General features: G+C 44.8%; 1 protein-coding gene across 1 annotated transcript; it reads left to right on the plus strand.

The window, feature by feature from the left end:
* Positions 1-10,976: 10,976 nt before the first annotated feature.
* On the plus strand, positions 10,977-16,273 carry HSBP1 (heat shock factor binding protein 1). Its single transcript, XM_023226801.2, has 4 exons — positions 10,977-11,148; positions 11,708-11,774; positions 12,342-12,462; positions 14,707-16,273. The coding sequence occupies exons 1-3, from the start codon at positions 11,104-11,106 to the stop codon at positions 12,458-12,460; spliced, it is 231 nt and encodes a 76-aa protein (XP_023082569.1). The 5' UTR covers positions 10,977-11,103; the 3' UTR covers positions 12,461-12,462; positions 14,707-16,273.
* Positions 16,274-19,057: the final 2,784 nt, after the last annotated feature.

A 19,057-nucleotide genomic window follows, 5' to 3' on the forward strand; every position in this document is an offset into this window, starting at 1 on the left:
TTTTTTTTTTTTTTTTTTTTTTGAGACGGAGTCTGGCTCTGTTGCCCAGGCTGGGGTGCAGTGGCCGGATCTCAGCTCACTGCAAGCTTCGCCTCCCGGCTTCACGCCATTCTCCTGCCTCAGCCTCCCAAGTAGGTGGGACTACAGGCGCCCACCACCTCGCCCGGCTAGTTTTTTGTATTTTTTAGTAGAGACGGGGTTTCACCGTGTTCGCCAGGATGGTCTCGATCTCCTGACCTCGTGATCCGCCCGTCTCGGCCTCCCAAAGTGCTGGGATTACAGGCTTGAGCCACCACGCCCGGCGATAAACTAATTCTTATAGGCCAAAGTGGTAGCATTTCCTGAATCACAGGATGTTTTATTAACCTGCTGGAATATATTACATTGTTTACTGAAAACCATAGTAGAATCAAAATGTTATTTCATTATTACCTATGCATTTTATCTGAGTCCAACTTATTAAAAAATGAAGTCAAGTAAGAACCAGAAATTGCTTTTCCCAATTACTGAGCACAGGTTCTGAGGGTCTTATTTCCACTGAGCAAAGTCACACCTTCACTTCTTTTTATTAATATTCAACCACCTTAGTTGCTTAAAAATCACATTTTCTCCCTCATTTTACATACGATAATCATTTTGGATAATTTGTTTTAATAAGAATATGCACACATTTTCTAATTTCAATGAAAGTCACCTTCAATACTGCCAGTTCTCTCCAAATGAGCATCATTTCAGGTAGATATACCTGCTATGCCTCTTGGCCGACACCGGCAAATCAAAGCAGCATAACGAAATAAATCCAGCCAGATTTCATGGTAGGTATCAAATAAGACTTTAGCTCTTAAAGAACATCATTAGAAATTTTGATAGCTCATTCCAGAGTTTCAGAATGTCAATTTAAACAGTCTGATAAATGGAACAACCATCTACCATCACACTCATAGAGTAGCTCAAATTGCATTTTACCCAGAATAAATACATTGGTCTTAATCTTAAGAAGTGACAACTAAAAAGTTTTTAACAAGTCTGTATTTGATCCTGGATTTGGTGCAGTTGCACCTAGGCACAAGCTCGCCAGATGATTCTGAGGAAAGGAGTCTACAATTTTCCTGGGGGGTGTATGAACATAGTACCAAAAAGGTGATTAATAATTATAATGGTTTATATTTATCAACTGCTTATTATGTGCCCACACTGTACAAAATCCTTGTAGACAGTAAGTCATTAATCCCTCCAGTAACACATGAGGCAAGTACTACTATCTTCTCCAACTTACAGATAAAGAAGGCTGAGGTTCAGAAAAATTGAATGACTTGCCCAAGGTAAGTGGCCTTCAGAACCAAACCCCAGGCTGTCTGGCTCCAGGGTTCATGTTCGTCCCACAACATCACAATGCCACTCTCAACCCTGGAGCAAAACCAGACAAACTGCCTACTGCAGACCAGAAGACCCTAGTTTGAAGCCTCCGATAGCATGACTATGCAGCTAAACCAACTTACTGTTAAGCAACAGTACCTTTTACTATGAGGTACCTTTTACTACTAAGTACCTTTTACTAACAGTATCTTCTATTACCTACTATTAAGTTCCTGCTATACTTCTTCATTCTGAAAGCTTTCTGTTTAAAAAAAAAAAAAAAAAAAAGTTAACATCATTCTTAATTAATATTGAGACCTTAGAAATTTTTCCTGTACAAGATAACATAATTATTTGCCCCTTCTTTTCCATGGCTTATTAGCAGGTAGATGAGGGGCTTCTCCTAGATTAATTTAACATCTCAATTAATTAAAAGTAGCTGGGCATGGTGACTCATGCCTGTAATCTCAGCCCTTTGGGAGGCAGAGGCGAGTGGATCACTTGAGGTCAGGAATTTAAGACCAGCCTGGCGTGAAACCCCATCTCTACTAAAAAATACAAAAATTAGCTGGGTGTGGTGGTACATACCTGTAATCCCAGCTACTCAGGAAGCTGAGGCAGGAGAATCGCTTGAACCCAGGAGGCAGAGTTTGCAGTGAGCCATTGCACTCCAGCCGGGGCAACAGAGCAAGACTCCGTCTCAGAAAAAAAAAAAAAAAAAAATTATGAACTCCAGAGTACCCATTCACTACCAAACCAACTGAGGCAAGAGAAAACTGAGGGAGAAAGTGGGGTGGGATCTTGAAGGGTTTGCACTGTGCTTTGCTATAAATTATTCAAAGAGGCAAATTCTGAAGGATCTCTAAGTAGTTTCTGATTTTGTAAAGGTAGCCCATTAATCTGTTTACGTGTAGCTGCCTTAAACATGAGTCAACAGGGTAAATCACACCAACAGGAAAACCAAGCACCAAAAAAGCCACCTACATTTTCTGTTTACCAAATACTAAGAATAATAATCTAATAATCTGGCTACATCTTTCATAAAGACCTCCATCTTCTCTCCTTAACTGACTGTTGAGATTTGGTATTTTTCATAGTCTAATGATAAAATGCTTTTGAAATTGTACATCTAATGCAATTAACAATTCTTTTACTATATCCAGTGTGTTACCCTTACTATATTTCCTATTGCTAATAGATTAGCCCACTATTGAAAAAATTCTGCAGTTGTGACTATGTTCATATGAAAGCATGTACAAGATATAGAAAGACAGCAAAAAAAGTGGGAATGGATGTGTATATGAGGGTTTCAGATAAGAACTTCAATTATATAATTTAAGAGTAAGTCTATAATTTACGCAGAAATAATTTAGATACTCATCAAATTAAGTAAGCGGAAAAACTTCCTCTCTGTCATGCTACGTTGCTATCATCACATCTTTTGTCGGAGGGTTGCTAAGCTTGATAAGCCTTTGAACCATTTTATTGGACTTTCCACGTGCCAGCTGGTTGGTAGGGAGATGGTGAAATGCCTTGGGTGGTGTAGGACTAGGGAAGTTTTCACTCCGAAGCTATGAAGACTTGGAGAAAGGGGTTTATAGAAGCACTATGAAAATAAGCTGGGGCCTCTATTTTCTGCTACTTTTTAAAAAGCTTTTTCTTTAGAGAGTAATAAATCCATGATGTTATCGTATACATGAATTCAGGCTATTAGAGAGTTGAAAATGCAGGCTATATATATATATAATCTGTGTTGTCATGCACATGTCAACACTGTCCTGATGACAAAATTTTATTTATCCCCCCAGATAAAAATTTGAAGAAATTTTAAATGGTTTTTATTCATAAACACTTTTCAAAAGGGATAAAAGTTAATCATGTTAAAATATTCATTCTGTGGCAGATGTCACTCCTTTGGGCCCTCCCTGCTGAATTGCTTACAGTTTCTGAGCTGTAAACTAACATTTGCTTTACTATGTAGTTGCAAAGAAATGTGTAACTTGTTTGTGAAATATTCAAATAAAGCTTATCTGGGATTTTTAACTTGTGTGTTTAGTCTTAGACCATCTTTAGTACAGTCTAGTCTAAACACTGTGACAGAGCAAAGGGACCTTTTTGTCCAGTGGTGCACAGTGTCGTGGGTGCAACTGGCTGATGCCAGTGTTGTGGGTGGCAAAAGAATTTACCAGCAGGGCATGGTGGCTCACGCTTGTAATCCCAGCACTTTGGGAGGCCAAGGCGGGCAGATCACCGGAGGTCAGGAGTTTGTGACCAGCCTGGCCAATGTGGTGAAACCCTGTCTCTACTACAAATACAAAACTTAACTGGGCATGGTGACACGTGCCTGTAATAATCTCAGCTACTCGGGGAAGCTAAGGCAGGAGAATCGCTTGAACCCGGGAGGTGGAGGTTGCAGTGAGCCAAGATCAGGCCCCTGCACGCCAGCATGGGAAACAGAGTGAGACTCTGTCTCAAAAAAAAAAAAAAGAAAAGAAAGAATTTACCAATTTAACAAGACAGTTGTAGGTAAAGAAAGGCCAATTACTCAAGGGAAAGTACGTTGCAAGGAAGCAACGGGCAGCACAGCAGAGAAGGGGCTGTCTGGAAAGAGGCAGGGGCTGGAGGGAAGTTTTATAGGTCATGCTGGAGGATGTTACACTCGGAGCGAGGTAGTTGTGCCAGCGGCTTGTTTGTGATTAGCTGTCTCTTGGAACTGTTGTTCTCCCCTACTTGGGACCCCCCTTCTTCATTGTTGCTTACTTATCAGGACTCCACATCGTGTTAGTCTATGATGTTTAAAAACCAAGGCTAAAACCAAGTGCTTCCTGCTTAATAATTGGCTCTCTTCTGCTTCTTTCATAAAAGTCAATCATTCTGATTTGGGAAAACAGATATATAGATGATAGAGAGAGAGAGAGAGCGAGAGAGAGAGAGATAGACAGGTAGATTAGATCAGACACATAGACAGCAAGAAAGTTATTTAGTGAGATCATTTAAAAAAAAAAGAAGGGGGCCAGATGTGGTGGCTCACACCTGTAATTCCAGCTATTTGGGAGGCAGAGGTGGGCCGATCACCTGAGGTCAGGAGTTCAAGAGCAGCCTGGCCAACATGGTGAAACCTCATCTCTACCAAAAATATAAAAATTAGCCAGGTGTAGTGGTGGGCACCTGTAATCCCAGCTACTCAGGAGGCTGAGGCAGGAGAATCACTTGAACCCAGGAGCCGGAGGTTGCAGTGAGCCAAGATAGTGCCACTGCATTCCAGCCTGGGCAACAGAACAGAGCAAGGTTCCATCTAAAAAAAAAAAAAGAGGGAAGGGTGTGCTCATAAGTGCTTCCTATGGGCCGGATACTGTACTTATGTATATAGATATGTACATACACATTACCTTGCAGTTATATGTGTAATTTATGTGTAATACATAATTATATATCATATACATAATTTATGTAATTCATGAGATATTGAAATAGACATTAACTCCATTCTATAGCTGAAGAAACTGAGGTTCACACAGTTAAAACTATCTCACGGTAGGTCTCACGACGACTGAGTGGTGTGCATGGTTCCACCCTGGCACTTTTCCTGCTATTCGCTAAGGCAGCACCACCCCATTTATCACCAGGAACAAACCGTGTCATCACAAACAATGCATGAAAGTGCTGTGGACTAAGCAAGTTGACAATGATGGGGGAGTGAAGCAGAGGAAACCTAAACTTACAAATCTGGTCTGTAGGAAAACTTCCCTTCCCCCCAGGCAATCTGTCTCCAGGAAACTGCTAGTTTGGGTAAATAAATAGCAAACGAATGCCTTGGCAGCCAGTCATGGAGATGCTAATTTGGAAATTTGCCTCCAAAGAACATAAGACACAGAAACCAATGCTTCAGTCCAAAAGCAAGAGAATTTGAGATGTATCAGATAGAACCACCACCGATCACACCATTCTTCCCCAGAAAAGCAATTTTCTGGTTTTGTTTTTTTTGTTTGTTTGTTTGTTTTTGCAAACAAGGCCTCAAAGAGACCTCCCTGTGCTTTAGTAACGTGCTTGTGCTTTGGTAACACAAAGGCAAAATATCCTCCTTGTGCTTTGGTAATGAAGGCAAAATATCCACTCATTCTAGCCAGGGCACACCTTTGAGCAGGCAGCAACGCTGGATTTTTACATGGGAATCCAAGCCAAGAGGACTGGTACCAGGATGGTGGTATTTCTAAATTAAATCTGCCGTTCTGTGTCTGTAACGTAGCCCTGCCTTTGCTTGGATGATGACTGTCCTGCCCCAGCCCCTCCTCATACCAGCAGGACAGCATCCTCCTCCTGAGGCTTACTAACACCTGAAGGATTGTTCTGTGAAAACCAGGGACCCAGCACCTGCTGCCGTTCCTCAGCATCCTCTCTGACTTTATCCCCGGGGAGAAGCGAGTCGATGTTACCCTGATGCAGCCATAGTTCCTCTGCTTCCCCTTATCAAATTATATAACCGTGTTGTTTCAAAGCACACCCAATCTCTTTACCCTTTGGCTCCCTGCCGTCTTTCAAGGCAGGATTTTTCTAAACTTTAATCCCAAGAGAATATAATCACGATTTAGCCATCTCCCTGTCTCATCTCTCTGCACCTTCACTAACTCTGCCACACTGAAATGCCACCTGTGCCATCAGCTACAACTCTAGTTTTAAACTATGTAATTTTACATTTATAATTTTGGCTTAAATTTATTTTAAAAGAAGCCGGTACATTGGCCGGGCATGGTAGCTCATACCTATCATGCCAGCATTTGGAGAGGCAAAGGCGGGTAGGTAGATAGTTTGAGCCCAAGAGTTCAAGACCAGCTTAGACAACAGGGCAAAACTCCAGCTGTACAAAAAATACAAAGATTAGCCAGGTGTAATGGCGCATGCCCATCGCAGGAGGATTGCTGGAGCCTGGGAAATTGAGGTTACGGGGAGCCATGACTGCGCCACTGCACTCCAGCCTGGGTGACAGAGTGAGACCCTGTCTCAAAAATAAATAAATACATAAAAGAAAAGAGAACTGTACATGCTAACATGAATGAAAAACCAGTATCACTTAGAATACAGTAAAGCAGCAATCAAAATAAATACAATGAAAAAATAGGCATAATTACCTTTTAGCTAGATACTATGTCTACTTAAGGTCTGTATATGAAACTCTCTGTATTAAAAGGAGAGATAAATAAGCATTAGAGAAGTCTCAAAGACACAGTAACATCCACCTGGCTTATGTAACACCTGTCCACACAGCACCTAGAATCATTTTAGTAGAAGCAAAACAAGCAAAGTTGCATGAACAGGAGGTAAGGAAGTGGTTCCAGTAACTAAGACGGTAAGTCCTTCCTTTCTAGAAACTTGCCTATGAGCTGTAGCTCAACAAGGGCACCAGTCAGTGGAGGGTCACCTTGGTTGTTCTGGTTTCCATTTTCTATTCGTTTTTTTGTGCTGCAGGGGTGGGGCGGGGTGGGGGTTGGTCTCTGTTATGTGCTGAGAAGGAGGAATCATCAGAAAAAAGAAAACGAAGGCAGGAAGCAACTGCCTGGAGTTGAGGAAAGAGAATGGGATCAGGGCCAGGGTCTCTCTGCCTTAGACGAACGCAGAGCCCTGTGCGCGAGGAAGGACACTTCCTCCTGAGACAGAAAGCCAGTGACACCAGGGTTAGCCAGTGACACCAGGGTTAGCCAGTGACACCAGGGTTAATGCAGGAACTTATGACTGCACACAAGATGGGAGTTAAGGGGTTTTGATGGAAAATCTCTATTTACTCCACAAAATAGAATATAAGGTCATCCTCTGAGGGTGAAGGGGATAAAATCCTGGGGTTGGGGAGACCGGAAAGGTTTGAAATGGCTACTGAAGGACCGGGGCTAGGGCAGCCCAGGCCACTAAAAGGGAGGGGCACCCTTCACCCACCCTGCTGTGGCACCGCCCATCAGGTGAGGGGAGCTCAGCAGCAACATGAGGCAACCTGGGAGGAAAACAAACCGGGGGAGCAGCTGCTGGGTCCCAGGGCTGGGCCTATAGAGCTGACGCAGGTGCAACTCGGCAAAGAACACATTCCAGTTCCTCCAAGTCTTCACTAGGATCATTCCATCACTGCTCACACAAGGCAAACACACAAAGCACCTCACTGCATGTGGCCACATGGACACACCAACACCTTCCATAGTATTTTTTTTTTTTTTTTTTTTTTTTTTGAGACACAGTCTCAATCTGTTGCCCAGGCTGGAGTGCAGTGGCGCGATCTCAGCTCATTGCAACCTCTGCCTCCCTGGCCTGCCTCAGCCTCCTGAATAGCTGGGATTACAGGTGCACGCCACCTAGCCCAGCTAACTTTTGTAGTTTTAGTAGAGATGGGGTTTCGCCACATTGGCCAGGCTGGTCTTGAACTCCTGGTCTCAAGTGATCTGCCTTCCTCAGACTCCCAAAGTGCTGGGATTACAGGCATGAGCCACCATGCCCAGCCGCGTTCCATAGTATAGATCCAAGAAAGGAGGCATGTCAAAAGAATGGCCTAGAGCACCAAAAAGCGATTATAAAAGTACCATAATAAGCACACGTAAAACAAAACTGCCTTGAAAGGAAAAAGGGAGTTACAACATGCAATTAATCTAGGAAGAGCTTTAAAAAAATGCTAAGAGGAGATAAGACAACTGTGACACTTAAATAAAGGTTAAAAATGAGAGTTGTTCAAAACTGAAGTTTAAAGGTTAATTACCAGTGCCTTACACGTAATACATTAGTTTTGTTAATGGGACAACACTCAGGTTCGGTGTGTCAGCCTCACAAGGTGATTATGTCAGCCATGAGTATAAATTAGTGAAGCTTCCATGAAAAGCAGCTCTTTAACAGACCTTGGTCTCCACACAGAGAAAGCATTCTGCCTATCTGTTTAAGTGCAAAAAATAAAGGAACAAATAATGCCTCCACTAAAAGAGTATCAAGTTTGTTTGTTGTTTATGTAAAGCAAATTTCCAATTGGGATTTGAAAAAAAAAAGAAAAAAAAACAAGTGTCTTACCAGAAAGAAAATGAAAAACTCCAGATTCTAGTGCTAATTCATGTTCTTGAGTAACCCACAGTCATAACACAGATGTGCCCAGAAATCCATGGTGCAGGCACCCACCTTTCTTTGCTGAGTGTGGGAGTCCCAGGGATTGGGATCTAAAGTCAGAAGCCTGAGGCCTTTCTTCATCTTGGCTACTCACTAGTTTTTAAGGAGTTCTGAAGTTTTGTGAAAAGTATTTTATGATTAGCTGGGAGTGGTGGTGCACACCTGTAATCCCAGCTATTCGGGAGGCTGAGGCAGGAGAATCACTTGAACTGGAGAGGCAGAGGTTGCAGTGAGCCAACATCATGCCACTGCACTCCAGTCTAGGCAACAGAGCAAGACTCCGTCTCAAAAAAAAAAAAAAATATTTTAAGAAAACTGAGATACTGGCATCTAGCAGGTAGAAGTCAGAGATGCTGCTCAACGTCCTACAATATACAGGGCACCGGGTTACCCCCTCCACCACTAACAATAAAGAATGACTTGACTCAAATGCCAGTATTGCAGCTCTTGAGAAACTCTGCTCTAAGCTCAAAAAAATCAGAGAATTCTAGAATGGTGAGAAAAAAGGAAGTCCTGCATCTCTTACTTCCTTAATTTGATGACCTTGTTCCAGTTTCTTAATGCCTCTGCATCTGTTTTCCCAAAAATGTAAAAGTATGATAAGTATATCACAGGGTCTTCTGAGGATTAAGTTAAAACACTGAGTATGTTTATTTCAAGTAGTCGGGTGAAGCACTAGCCAAATACCAGTTGACAACAGCCAATTACAAAAAAAGTTGTGCATCCTTACACAGAAAGGAAGATCTGTCTGTAGGGAAGGATGAGGTGTGTAGGGTGAGGGGCAAAGGTGTGAGTGAGAGGAAAGGGGTGGTGAAGGGAGTTGAGTCTTATGCCTCAAGGCCAACTGGATTCCAGGTTTGTTAGAGATACTGGTGGGTCTGGCAGAGGCGTTTGAACAAGAGCAACTCCATCTCGAATAGGAGCTGGGTAAACTGAGGCTGAGACCTACTGGGCTGCATTCCCAGACAGTTAAAGGATTGTAAGTCACAGGATGGGATACGAGGTCAGCACAAGGTACAGGTCATAAAGACCTTGCTGATACAACAGATTGCAGTAAAGAAGCCGGCCAAAACCCACCAAAACCAGGATGGCGATGAGAATGAACCCTGTTTGTCCTCATCACTACACTCCCATTAGCACCGTGACAGTTTACAAATGCCATGGCAACATCAAGAAGTTACCCTATATGGTCTAAAAAGGGAAGGTACGAATCTCCCAACCCTTGTTTAGCATACAATCAAGAAATAACCATAAAAATGAGCAACCAGCAGCCCTGGGGCTCTGTTTATGGAGTAATCATTCTTTTATTCCTTCACTTTCTTAAACTTGCTTTCACTTTACAGACTCGCCCTGAATTCTTTCTTGCATGAGATCCAAGAACCCCCTCTCTTGGGGTCTGGATCAGGACCCTTTCCTGTAACAGGTCTAACCCCTTACAGCCTCTCCCCACCTCAACTCAAACTGGAGCTGACCCTCACACAGAGCAGTCCTTAAATGAGGTGTGTGAAAGTTTCTAGAACTTTCACACATCTCCTTGCCAGGCCCACAGTCAAGGACTCTCCTATCCCCTTGCCATGAGACCCAATCCTAAAGACCATCTGTGGGGTTGGAACTTGAGGTTCCACTTCAGCAGTGCCCACCTCCTTCAACACCCAAACCCACAGTCTAACCCTGACGGCGGAAGCCTTCCCCACTCAACAGCAGGCATGGCGTGGAGTGCAAGAAGCCAGACATGATGGACAGCTTCCTGTCCGAATCCCCTCATATGCACCTGACAGGCACAATGAACCTACTGGGTTAAACTCCGGACGCTGGCCACCCTCATAGGGTGGAGATGACAGGACAGGACAGGGGCCATGGGGCTTCCGGGGAGGAGTCACGTTCCTTGACTTGGGGGCAGTTACAAGGGTATAGTGGGTCTTGTTGAGGGCAAAAGTTCATTAAGTTCGTCTTGACAGACCAAAGAAACCCAGAGCCGTCTTTCGACTGACTAAGCCTGGAAGTGGGGGCCAAGGCCACTCCCTGCCTCTATTGCTCCATTTCTTTTTTTTTTTTTTTTTTTTTTTTTTGAGACGGAGTCTTGCTCTGTCGCCCGGGCTGGAGTGCAGTGGCCAGATCTCAGCTCACTGCAAGCTCCGCCTCCTGGGTTTACGCCATTCTCCTGCCTCAGCCTCCCGAGTAGCTGGGACTACAGGCGCCAGCCACCTCGCCCGGCTAGCTTTTTGTATTTTTTAGTAGAGACGGGGTTTCACCGTTTTAGCCAGGATGGTCTCGAACTCCTGACCTCGTGATCCGCCCGTCTCGGCCTCCCAAAGTGCTGGGATTACAGGCTTGAGCCACCGCGCCAGTTGGTCTCACTTCCCACCCCACCAACGGCACGCTGGAGAGGGGAGGGGCTATGCAAAAGAGAGCGGGGAGCGTGGGGCTGGGCCGCTCCTTGGAACGGAAGCGCTCGGCCTCGAGGCCCTTCCGGTGCGGGAGAAACTACTACTCCCATAATGCCCCGCGGTCCCGCGAGCAGCCAGTCTCGTCGCGAGAAGCAGCGGGCGGGGGCGTCTGAGCCGACAAACGGAAGTGTAGGTTACGGTCTGAGACATAACCGCCAAGCTGGGCGTCGGGGAGATGGCCGAGACTGACCCCAAGACCGTGCAGGACCTCACCTCGGTGGTAAGGGACGGCTGTGAGGGCCCGAGGCCGCGGCCTTCCCGTGCGGCGCCAGGCCAGGCCCTGCTGGACTAGAGGCGCGCCCACCGCGACCGCGCGTGGCGTCTGCCGAGGCCCCGTTTCTGGAAGCGTCTCTGGCCGAGGCTCCCGGCCACCTTGATCCCCTGGGCGCTCGGTGCGGACCCGTCTCCCCGCGGGCGCTCCCAAGCCCGACCCCCTCCGGTAGCCCCATTCACCTGTCGCGAACGCCCCCCGCGTCCCTCCTGCCTCCCTCTGACACCCTCCCCGTCCTTCAACTCCTCACACACGCCCGGGTGCCCCAACCCGGTAGAAACAACCTAAAGACCCTGAACTTTGAGTCACAGCGGCCTCCCCAGCCCGCCAGTCTAATTGGACAGGTGGGAAAACGGAAGCCCCGAGAAGGAAGATCCTTGCTGAAGGCGGCACAGCTGCCCAGAGGCAGAAATGGGGCTGGAACCCGAGACCAGAGCTCACGTCCTGATCCCAGGAAGGTGTCTCAGGATCGATGTGGACCGTGTTTGTTTGTTTCGGGTTTTCTTAGGTGCAGACACTCCTGCAGCAGATGCAAGATAAATTTCAGACCATGTCTGACCAGATCATTGGGAGAAATATCCTTTTTATCTGTAGTCGGCCTCCTGTGGGCCTTTGGAGCCTATTTGCCGGGCAGCGGTGGGGATAAATGAGTAGTTTTCAGGCCAGCTTCAGCCAGTCACTTACAGAATTTGAGTTCGGATTGTACTGTGTTTCTAAGAAGGACTGTGCCGAGATCTCGGGGTACAGCTGGGCTAGACAGATCCCGGGCTCAAGGAGCCTACATCTACCAATCCTAATAGCTGGTGTGGTTGACCGTGGACTGTGAACCAAGCGCTTTTGTGTGTGTGTGTCTTTTGATGCTCAGCATGACCGTATGAGTGGGTGTAATGTTATCATCTTTAGCAGATGCATACATTGAGGTTTAGGGGTTCCATCACTAGTAAGGGTCAGGGCCGGAAACCGATGCTGGGTAGCCATGCCCCAGAGTCCTATATTCTTACCCAACAGCCTGTAACAGTGTCTAAAGGAAATTGGAAGACCGGTTTCCCTAAAATCCTTGTGTTTAAGGCCATAGTCTACAGGGACGGAAGGAAAGGGCTCAATGAGGAGATGTTGGCACGCGTTGTCTTTAACTTCACCACTTGATGATATGAGTAGTCGCATTGATGATCTGGAGAAGAACATCGCAGACCTCATGACACAGGCTGGGGTGGAAGAACTGGAAGGTGAAAACAAGATACCTGCCACACAAAAGAGTTGAAGGTGAGGAAGGGGGCAATTTTGTTTTCTTTTTTCTTTTTTTCAACACGGAGTTTTGCTCTTGTTGCCCAGGCTGGAGTGCAATGGCACGATCTCGGCTCACCACAACTTTTGTCCCCTGGGTTCAAGCGATTCTCCTGCCTCAGCCTCCCAAGTAGCTGGGATTACAGGCTTGGGCCACCACGCCCAGCTAATTTTGTATTTTTAGTAGAGATGGGGTTTCTCCATGTTGGTCAGGCTGGTCTCAAATTCTGACCTCAAGTGATCCGCCCACCTCAGCCTCTCAAAGTGCTGGGATTACAGGTATGTGCCACCGTGCCCAGCCTTTTTTTTTTTTTTTTCTTAAAAGAATAGAACCTGTAAGTATAATTTTGATGTAGTCAGACATTGTGTAGATCAGTTCCTAGCCATGATCCCAGCAAACATCCCTGTATTCTTTACCCGCTGTGGACTTCATGTCTTGAAATTTTTCATGCCAAACTCATTCTTTACACTGAATTTATTTTCCCAGTTTTTATTAATTAGACTTCTGTCACTGTTAGTTAAGACCACTGGCTAACATTAGATAACCACTGAGTTTTTATCATTCCAGCTAATAAAGGGGTTTTTGTTGGCCTATGGAGGCCGAGACGGGCGGATCACGAGGTCAGGAGATCGAGACCATCCTGGCTAACACGGTGAAACCCCGTCTCTACTAAAAATACAAAAAATTAGCCGGGCGAGGTGGCCGGCGCCTGTAGTCCCAGCTACTCGGGAGGCTGAGGCAGGAGAATGGCGTGAACCCGGGAGGCGGAGCTTGCAGTGAGCTGAGATCCGGCCACTGCACTCCAGCCTGGGCGACAGAGCAAGACTCCGTCTCAAAAAAAAAAAAAAAAAAACCTGTCACTGGAAGATTTTCCATTGCTTTTTTTGGGAGGTGGGGGGGGGGGGGGGGGATTGCTGGTCAGTCACCCACATTACCACCTTCTTAAATGGCTTAAATTCTGGAGACTTGCTTGGTAACTTGACATAGGTAAACTAGATTGTGGCCACATAAGCTTTTACTCTGGAGTTCATTTAAATTTCCACTGAATAATTTCAGATGTCAGAGGAAAGCCCATTAAAACTACCCACATAGCAAGATAGGTAAATGTACACTATCACTCAGCACAGCGCACTGAGTGCACAGTCCTTTTCCTCTGTATGTGTGAAAAATAAGTTTCAAACTCCCTTTTCCCATGTTTCATTTATAACGTTTTAATTCTCTATAAAAATGAATGTTACCGAGGGAGGCGGAGGTTGCAGTTGAGATCGCGCCACTGCACTCCAGCCTGGGCGACAGAGTGAGACTCGTCTCAAAAAAAAAAAACGGTTGTTGGCGCGTGGCGGCTCATGCCTGTAATCCCAGCACTTTGGGAGGCAAAGGCGCGCAGATCACTTGATGTGAGGAGCTCGAAACCAGCCTGGCCAACGTGGTGAAACCGTGTCTCTACAAAAATGGGCGTGGTGGTGCACGCCTGTAATCCCAGCTACTCGACAGGCTGAGACAGGAGAATCGTTTGAACCCAGGAGGCAGAGTTTGCAGTGAGCCATGATCATGCCACTGCACTCCAGCCTGGGCGATAGAGCAAGACTCTGTCTCAGAAAAAATAAATAAATAAATAAAACAAAATCCTGAGTATTTTTAGATAGGTAGTGTACTAAGCAGAATATACAGTAAAAGATGCCTAATTTCCTGTTTTCTGGGCTTGCTCTGAACCACATTTTAAGTTACTGCGAAAATACAGATTTGGGATGTTGAAGACAGACTCTTTAACTTTGCTTTTATCTTTACAATAGGTGGGGTTTATTCACTGTGTGAGTAAATCACATAACTGCTTTCTATGGGTGATGTCATCATTATTCTTATCCAGAGATAATTTGGAAAAATGTCCTACCAGTCTTAGATGCTTCTGTGGGTCTCTCTTTATGTTATGTGGCAGTCAAAACTCCCATCAACCGACTGAGAATCTTGCCACAAGAATTTCAGGATTGTAGACTGGCTAGTGATGGGGGTCATTGAAAGAAAAGAATGGGAGTGGAAAACTGACTCTGAAATTTTAAAAAATATATCCAGTTAAATCTATTTTTGCTAAAACATTGTCCAAAGAAAGTAAGTTTAACTCAATAGGAGAGTGTAAAGGGATTTTTAGTTGATAGTTCTGTATGTCATTTTTACTTGCGCTCAAACAATGAAAAACATGTTGATGATTTTTCCTTCTTCAACAGGTTGCTAATAATTTATACTGGAATCTGGAACACCATGTTTCCAAGCCAAGAGAAGATCGAATGGCTTTTTACAGCTAACTACTATGTGTAGACAGGTTTTATATTATAAAGTATGCATTCTTACCACATACTATATAGTTAGTTTGTAGAGTGATTTACCCCCCAGTTTCTTGAACATAGTATCTTCACATCTTGGACCTTGGTCAGTTGTGCTATTCATTATTAAACACTAAAACTTTGGCGGTTCCTGCATAACATTGTCAAATCTTTTAGTGTATTTCTGTGAAGTCATATTTTTTTTTCTTGTCATTCCTTTTGTAGTAGTTGCTGTTTGTATAAAAGTTGCTGTGTGATTTTTTTATTACACAAATAGTAAACCCTTCGATTATAGTCTTGGTGAAGTAAAATGTTTGTAGACTTTAGAGTTCTTTAATTCTCAGCACAAAGTGACTGTTGAGCTAACACCAAATAGTGTGTTGGCAATACTTTTCAAATGGCTAAAAACACCTAAAAATTGTTTATTCAGAAATATCTGTCACTGCTCTGTTGCCAAAACTCAGAATAGAACTTAGACTTATGTCTAAGTCCCTGAGGTCACATGCTAAAGTCGATGAAAAGTAACCACTGCCACTTTCTTGTGTTAGAACTTTTACAGTACAGAAAATAACAATAGCCTTCTGTAATGAGGCATTTATAGAGTTTTGCATGAGATTCTGATGCTTCAGTAGGACCCTACATGGTTCATCTACAATGGTTACCATACAAAATCTGGCAGGATTTTAAAATTCAATCACGCCATCTTTCCTTTGAGCTACTGACTGGAAAAGAAAGAGAAGGAAAAGAGACCATGTTAAGCCCATGCCAGCTGCTTGGCTAGGATATGATCAATGATGTGTGGTAGACTCAAGTTTTTAAGAAATACTATTTTACTTAAACTGTTTCTTATCTAAATTCTTGCAGAGTGACAATGTTACTGATTACAGAAGACAGGGACAATACCTTTTAAGTCTTGCCACTCAAAAATGCAGTGCCAGGAGTGCTAAACCGAGAAGCCAATATTGATGACATGGAAGGTGATCCATGATTGTCACCACAAAGTGCTTTTACACAAAAACTTGAAAAATTGAAAAACATGATGTTTTTAAGTTTCTCGTGTCACCAGTCTTGGTGTTTATATTGCAAATCTATCATAGTAAGAAATAATTTGTCCTGTATACAAGTTACATGGGGAACATAAAGGAGTCAGATCCTTCTGTAATAAAATGAATTCACCACTCTGGTTACTCAACTGCAGAACCTCCTTTGATCAGGCCAGGTGTGATGCAGGCTGGAGCCCCTGAATGCCCCGCACACACTGCAGGCATTGACCAGACCAGCTGAAACCTGCGTCCCTGCTGATGTTCTCAAGCCTCCTAAGTGGCAAATGGAGATGATATGGCCGGTTGCAGCTGTAGGAGAGTTGTGACTTAGGCAGGAGTCGACCTCCTCAAGTAATGGAACGATTTCAAAGGCAGGCTGCCCTGACCAAAAATATCTGCCATGAATAAAGGTGCCTGAAATCCTGCTATGAAGCTTCCTTTGTGTCAAAAATCTGTTTGGTTTTCAGATTGAAATGCAGAAATCACATTAGAGTATCAACTAAAACCTCTGGATGGATTAAGTACAAGTAGCCCAAGGCAAAGCAGGAGAGGGGTGTTGGGGGAGGTTGCCTGCTGGAAGGAGAAGCTGAGGAGCGGGAGGAGGGCTTGCGAGGACTGGCATTGCAGGAGAATTGTCTCAGGTATGTTCCCAGAACACTTGCCCCTGGAGATGCTGCAGGAAAAAAAGGGTTATGGTCACTTGGGTTTAGACATGCTGTGAACCTCATGAAGAAATTAGCATATTAAAGGCTCGGAAAGTAGAGCAGAGAACTCATCTTTAAACCTGCTCACCTCCTGGATTTCAAGTTCTCGTGCTGTTGCCCAGGCTGTAGTGCAGTGGCACAGCTCACTCAGAACCTCAAGCTCCCAGGTTCAGGCAGTCCTCCTGCCTCAGCCTCCCAAGTAGCTAGTATTACAGGTTCATGCCACCACACCTGGGTTTTGCTGTGTTGCCCAGGCTGGTCTAGAACTCCTAGGCTCAAGCAATCCTGCCTCAGCCTCCCAAAGTGCTGGGATTACAGGCTTGAGCCACCATGCCTGGCCAAGGGTCTTTTTTATACTGTATGAAGTACTCTTTCTCCAACTGTTCTTGTTCATTTACCAGCCAGTGAAGATTCTCTTGAGGGCTGACAAATACAGATGAGTATGGGGGCCCTTGCACCAAGGAAAACTGCCTTACATTTAAGTGCCCTGTCTCCCAAACCCCAAGGCCCCGCAGCTTCTTCGTTTGGCCCCTAGTTCATCCTGCTGTCCTTTGAGCTACAGGATTTTTAAATATTTTAATCTTATTTTCATAGCCGTTTTTTGTTTCATTACCAGTAAAGTGCAGTCATTGTTTGACCTTGTCGGGACTAGCATACAATATTTCAGGTAACTAGGAGTTAATTTGCCCCTGTGAGTTCTTGGAATTTTAACCCCCACTTAGAGCACTGTTGCTATGGGAACAGTCCTCCAAACAATGAAAAGTGAACTTTTTCAACATGCTGATTGTAAATGGAAGCCTTCCCAAACAGATGCTGTGTTCCTCTTTTCTTTGGATTTTGCAGATTATATATTTTGATTAGAATAAAATGGAGGAATTTGCAGCATGTGTTGTCACATCTAGCCCTGAAAGTTAACTGGCTACGGTTACCGATTGTTCACACTAGCACCATTGAAAGCATTGGCTATAAACCGCTGTACTGCGCTAAGCATTTTGTTTGCACTGTTTGGCTTAATCCTCACGACCACACTGAGAGGTTTTCATTGGATGAGTCCCATTTAAGGAAAAGGAACCCAAGACTGGGAGTCAGGGGCCCAAGGTCACAGCTGTCAGTGATGACCTTGGAATGTCCTCACAGCTGCACGCCTGCACTGCTCACGAACACAGCTGATCATCTGCCCCTTCGTGTGAGCTGAGCGCCAAATCTCATCTGTCCAGGCCGTCTGGAAATCATCAGCCCCACTCCCTGGATCTCGAAATTTAGTTTCAAAAGGCTGATGTAGTGTTTTCAATTAAACATGACCTAAAATTAAGTAATAAACACACTGGATGTGAGTTTTTATTTGCAATTTAAACTATTCAGAGCTGGTAGAAAATGTGTGCTCCTGGATCAGTGCCTTTTTTCTCCTAAATCAGTTGAGAACAACGACAGAAACTAAGTTCCTCAAACATCTGCCCAGAGCACAACCCCGGGGAATACGAACCGCAGGTGTTCACATTGGTTTTCCATGCCTATACCCGTCCTCTCTCCTACAAAAATTATTGCTCGAGGCCCAACCCAGGCCTCAAAAAAATTATTGCTTGAGACACCCCCCCCCCCAACTCCATGACCTATGAGCTTACCATCCTATCGGAGCACGGTTTTTGTTGTTTTACGGCAACGAAGACTTTAAAATGCACTCATGAAGCCATCACCTGGAATCTTAATCGTGCATTAATTTTAAGTGTCTCATTTTTAGCTGCAGCCAGTTGAGAACTTTTCAATGAACGAAAATGAGGGAGTGGAGATGTTAGTCACTGCCCAAAAACAAAACCAGAGGAATTGTGATTGAACATTGCACTTATCAACCCCACAAATTAATATGAAAATAGGAAAAGAGTTTTATTTTAAAAAAGAAAAAAGGGCCAGCCTGGGCAATGTAGTGAGACTCCATCTCTACAAAAAAAATAGAAAAATGAGCCCCAAATGTGGTGGCACACACCTGTGCTCCCAGCTACTCAGGGGGCTAAGGTGGGGGGATCACTTGAGCCCAGGAAGTCGAGGCTGCAGTGAGCTGTGATCGGACCACTCCACTCCAGCCGGGTTGACAGAGCAAGACCCTGTCGCAAAAAAAAGGGGGGGATCCTAAGGCTTGGGCCTCACCCCGAGGCTCTCACTAAGAGGTGCCTGGAAGCTCCTCAGACCCCTGCCTAGGGTTCAAGTGATCCTAAAAGCTGTACAGCATCAGCCTCTGTGGGATCCCCGACACTGATGAAATGTAATGTGTGGCTGTCTCCTCAACAGAGCTCCATTTTACCAAAGCTTATGTAGACACCACATACATGAACTACAAACCTATCATGTAGATGCTACCCTGCCTCATAAGAACAGGCTTGACTGTCCTGCTTCACAATAATAATCTTCGGCCGGGCGCGGTGGCTCAAGCCTGTAATCCCAGCACTTTGGGAGGCCGAGACGGCGGATCACGAGGTCAGGAGATCGAGACCATCCTGGCTAAACGGTGAAACC

Source organism: Piliocolobus tephrosceles, chromosome 17 (genome assembly GCF_002776525.5).
Source record: "Piliocolobus tephrosceles isolate RC106 chromosome 17, ASM277652v3, whole genome shotgun sequence".
NCBI classification, from domain to species: Eukaryota; Metazoa; Chordata; class Mammalia; order Primates; family Cercopithecidae; genus Piliocolobus; species Piliocolobus tephrosceles.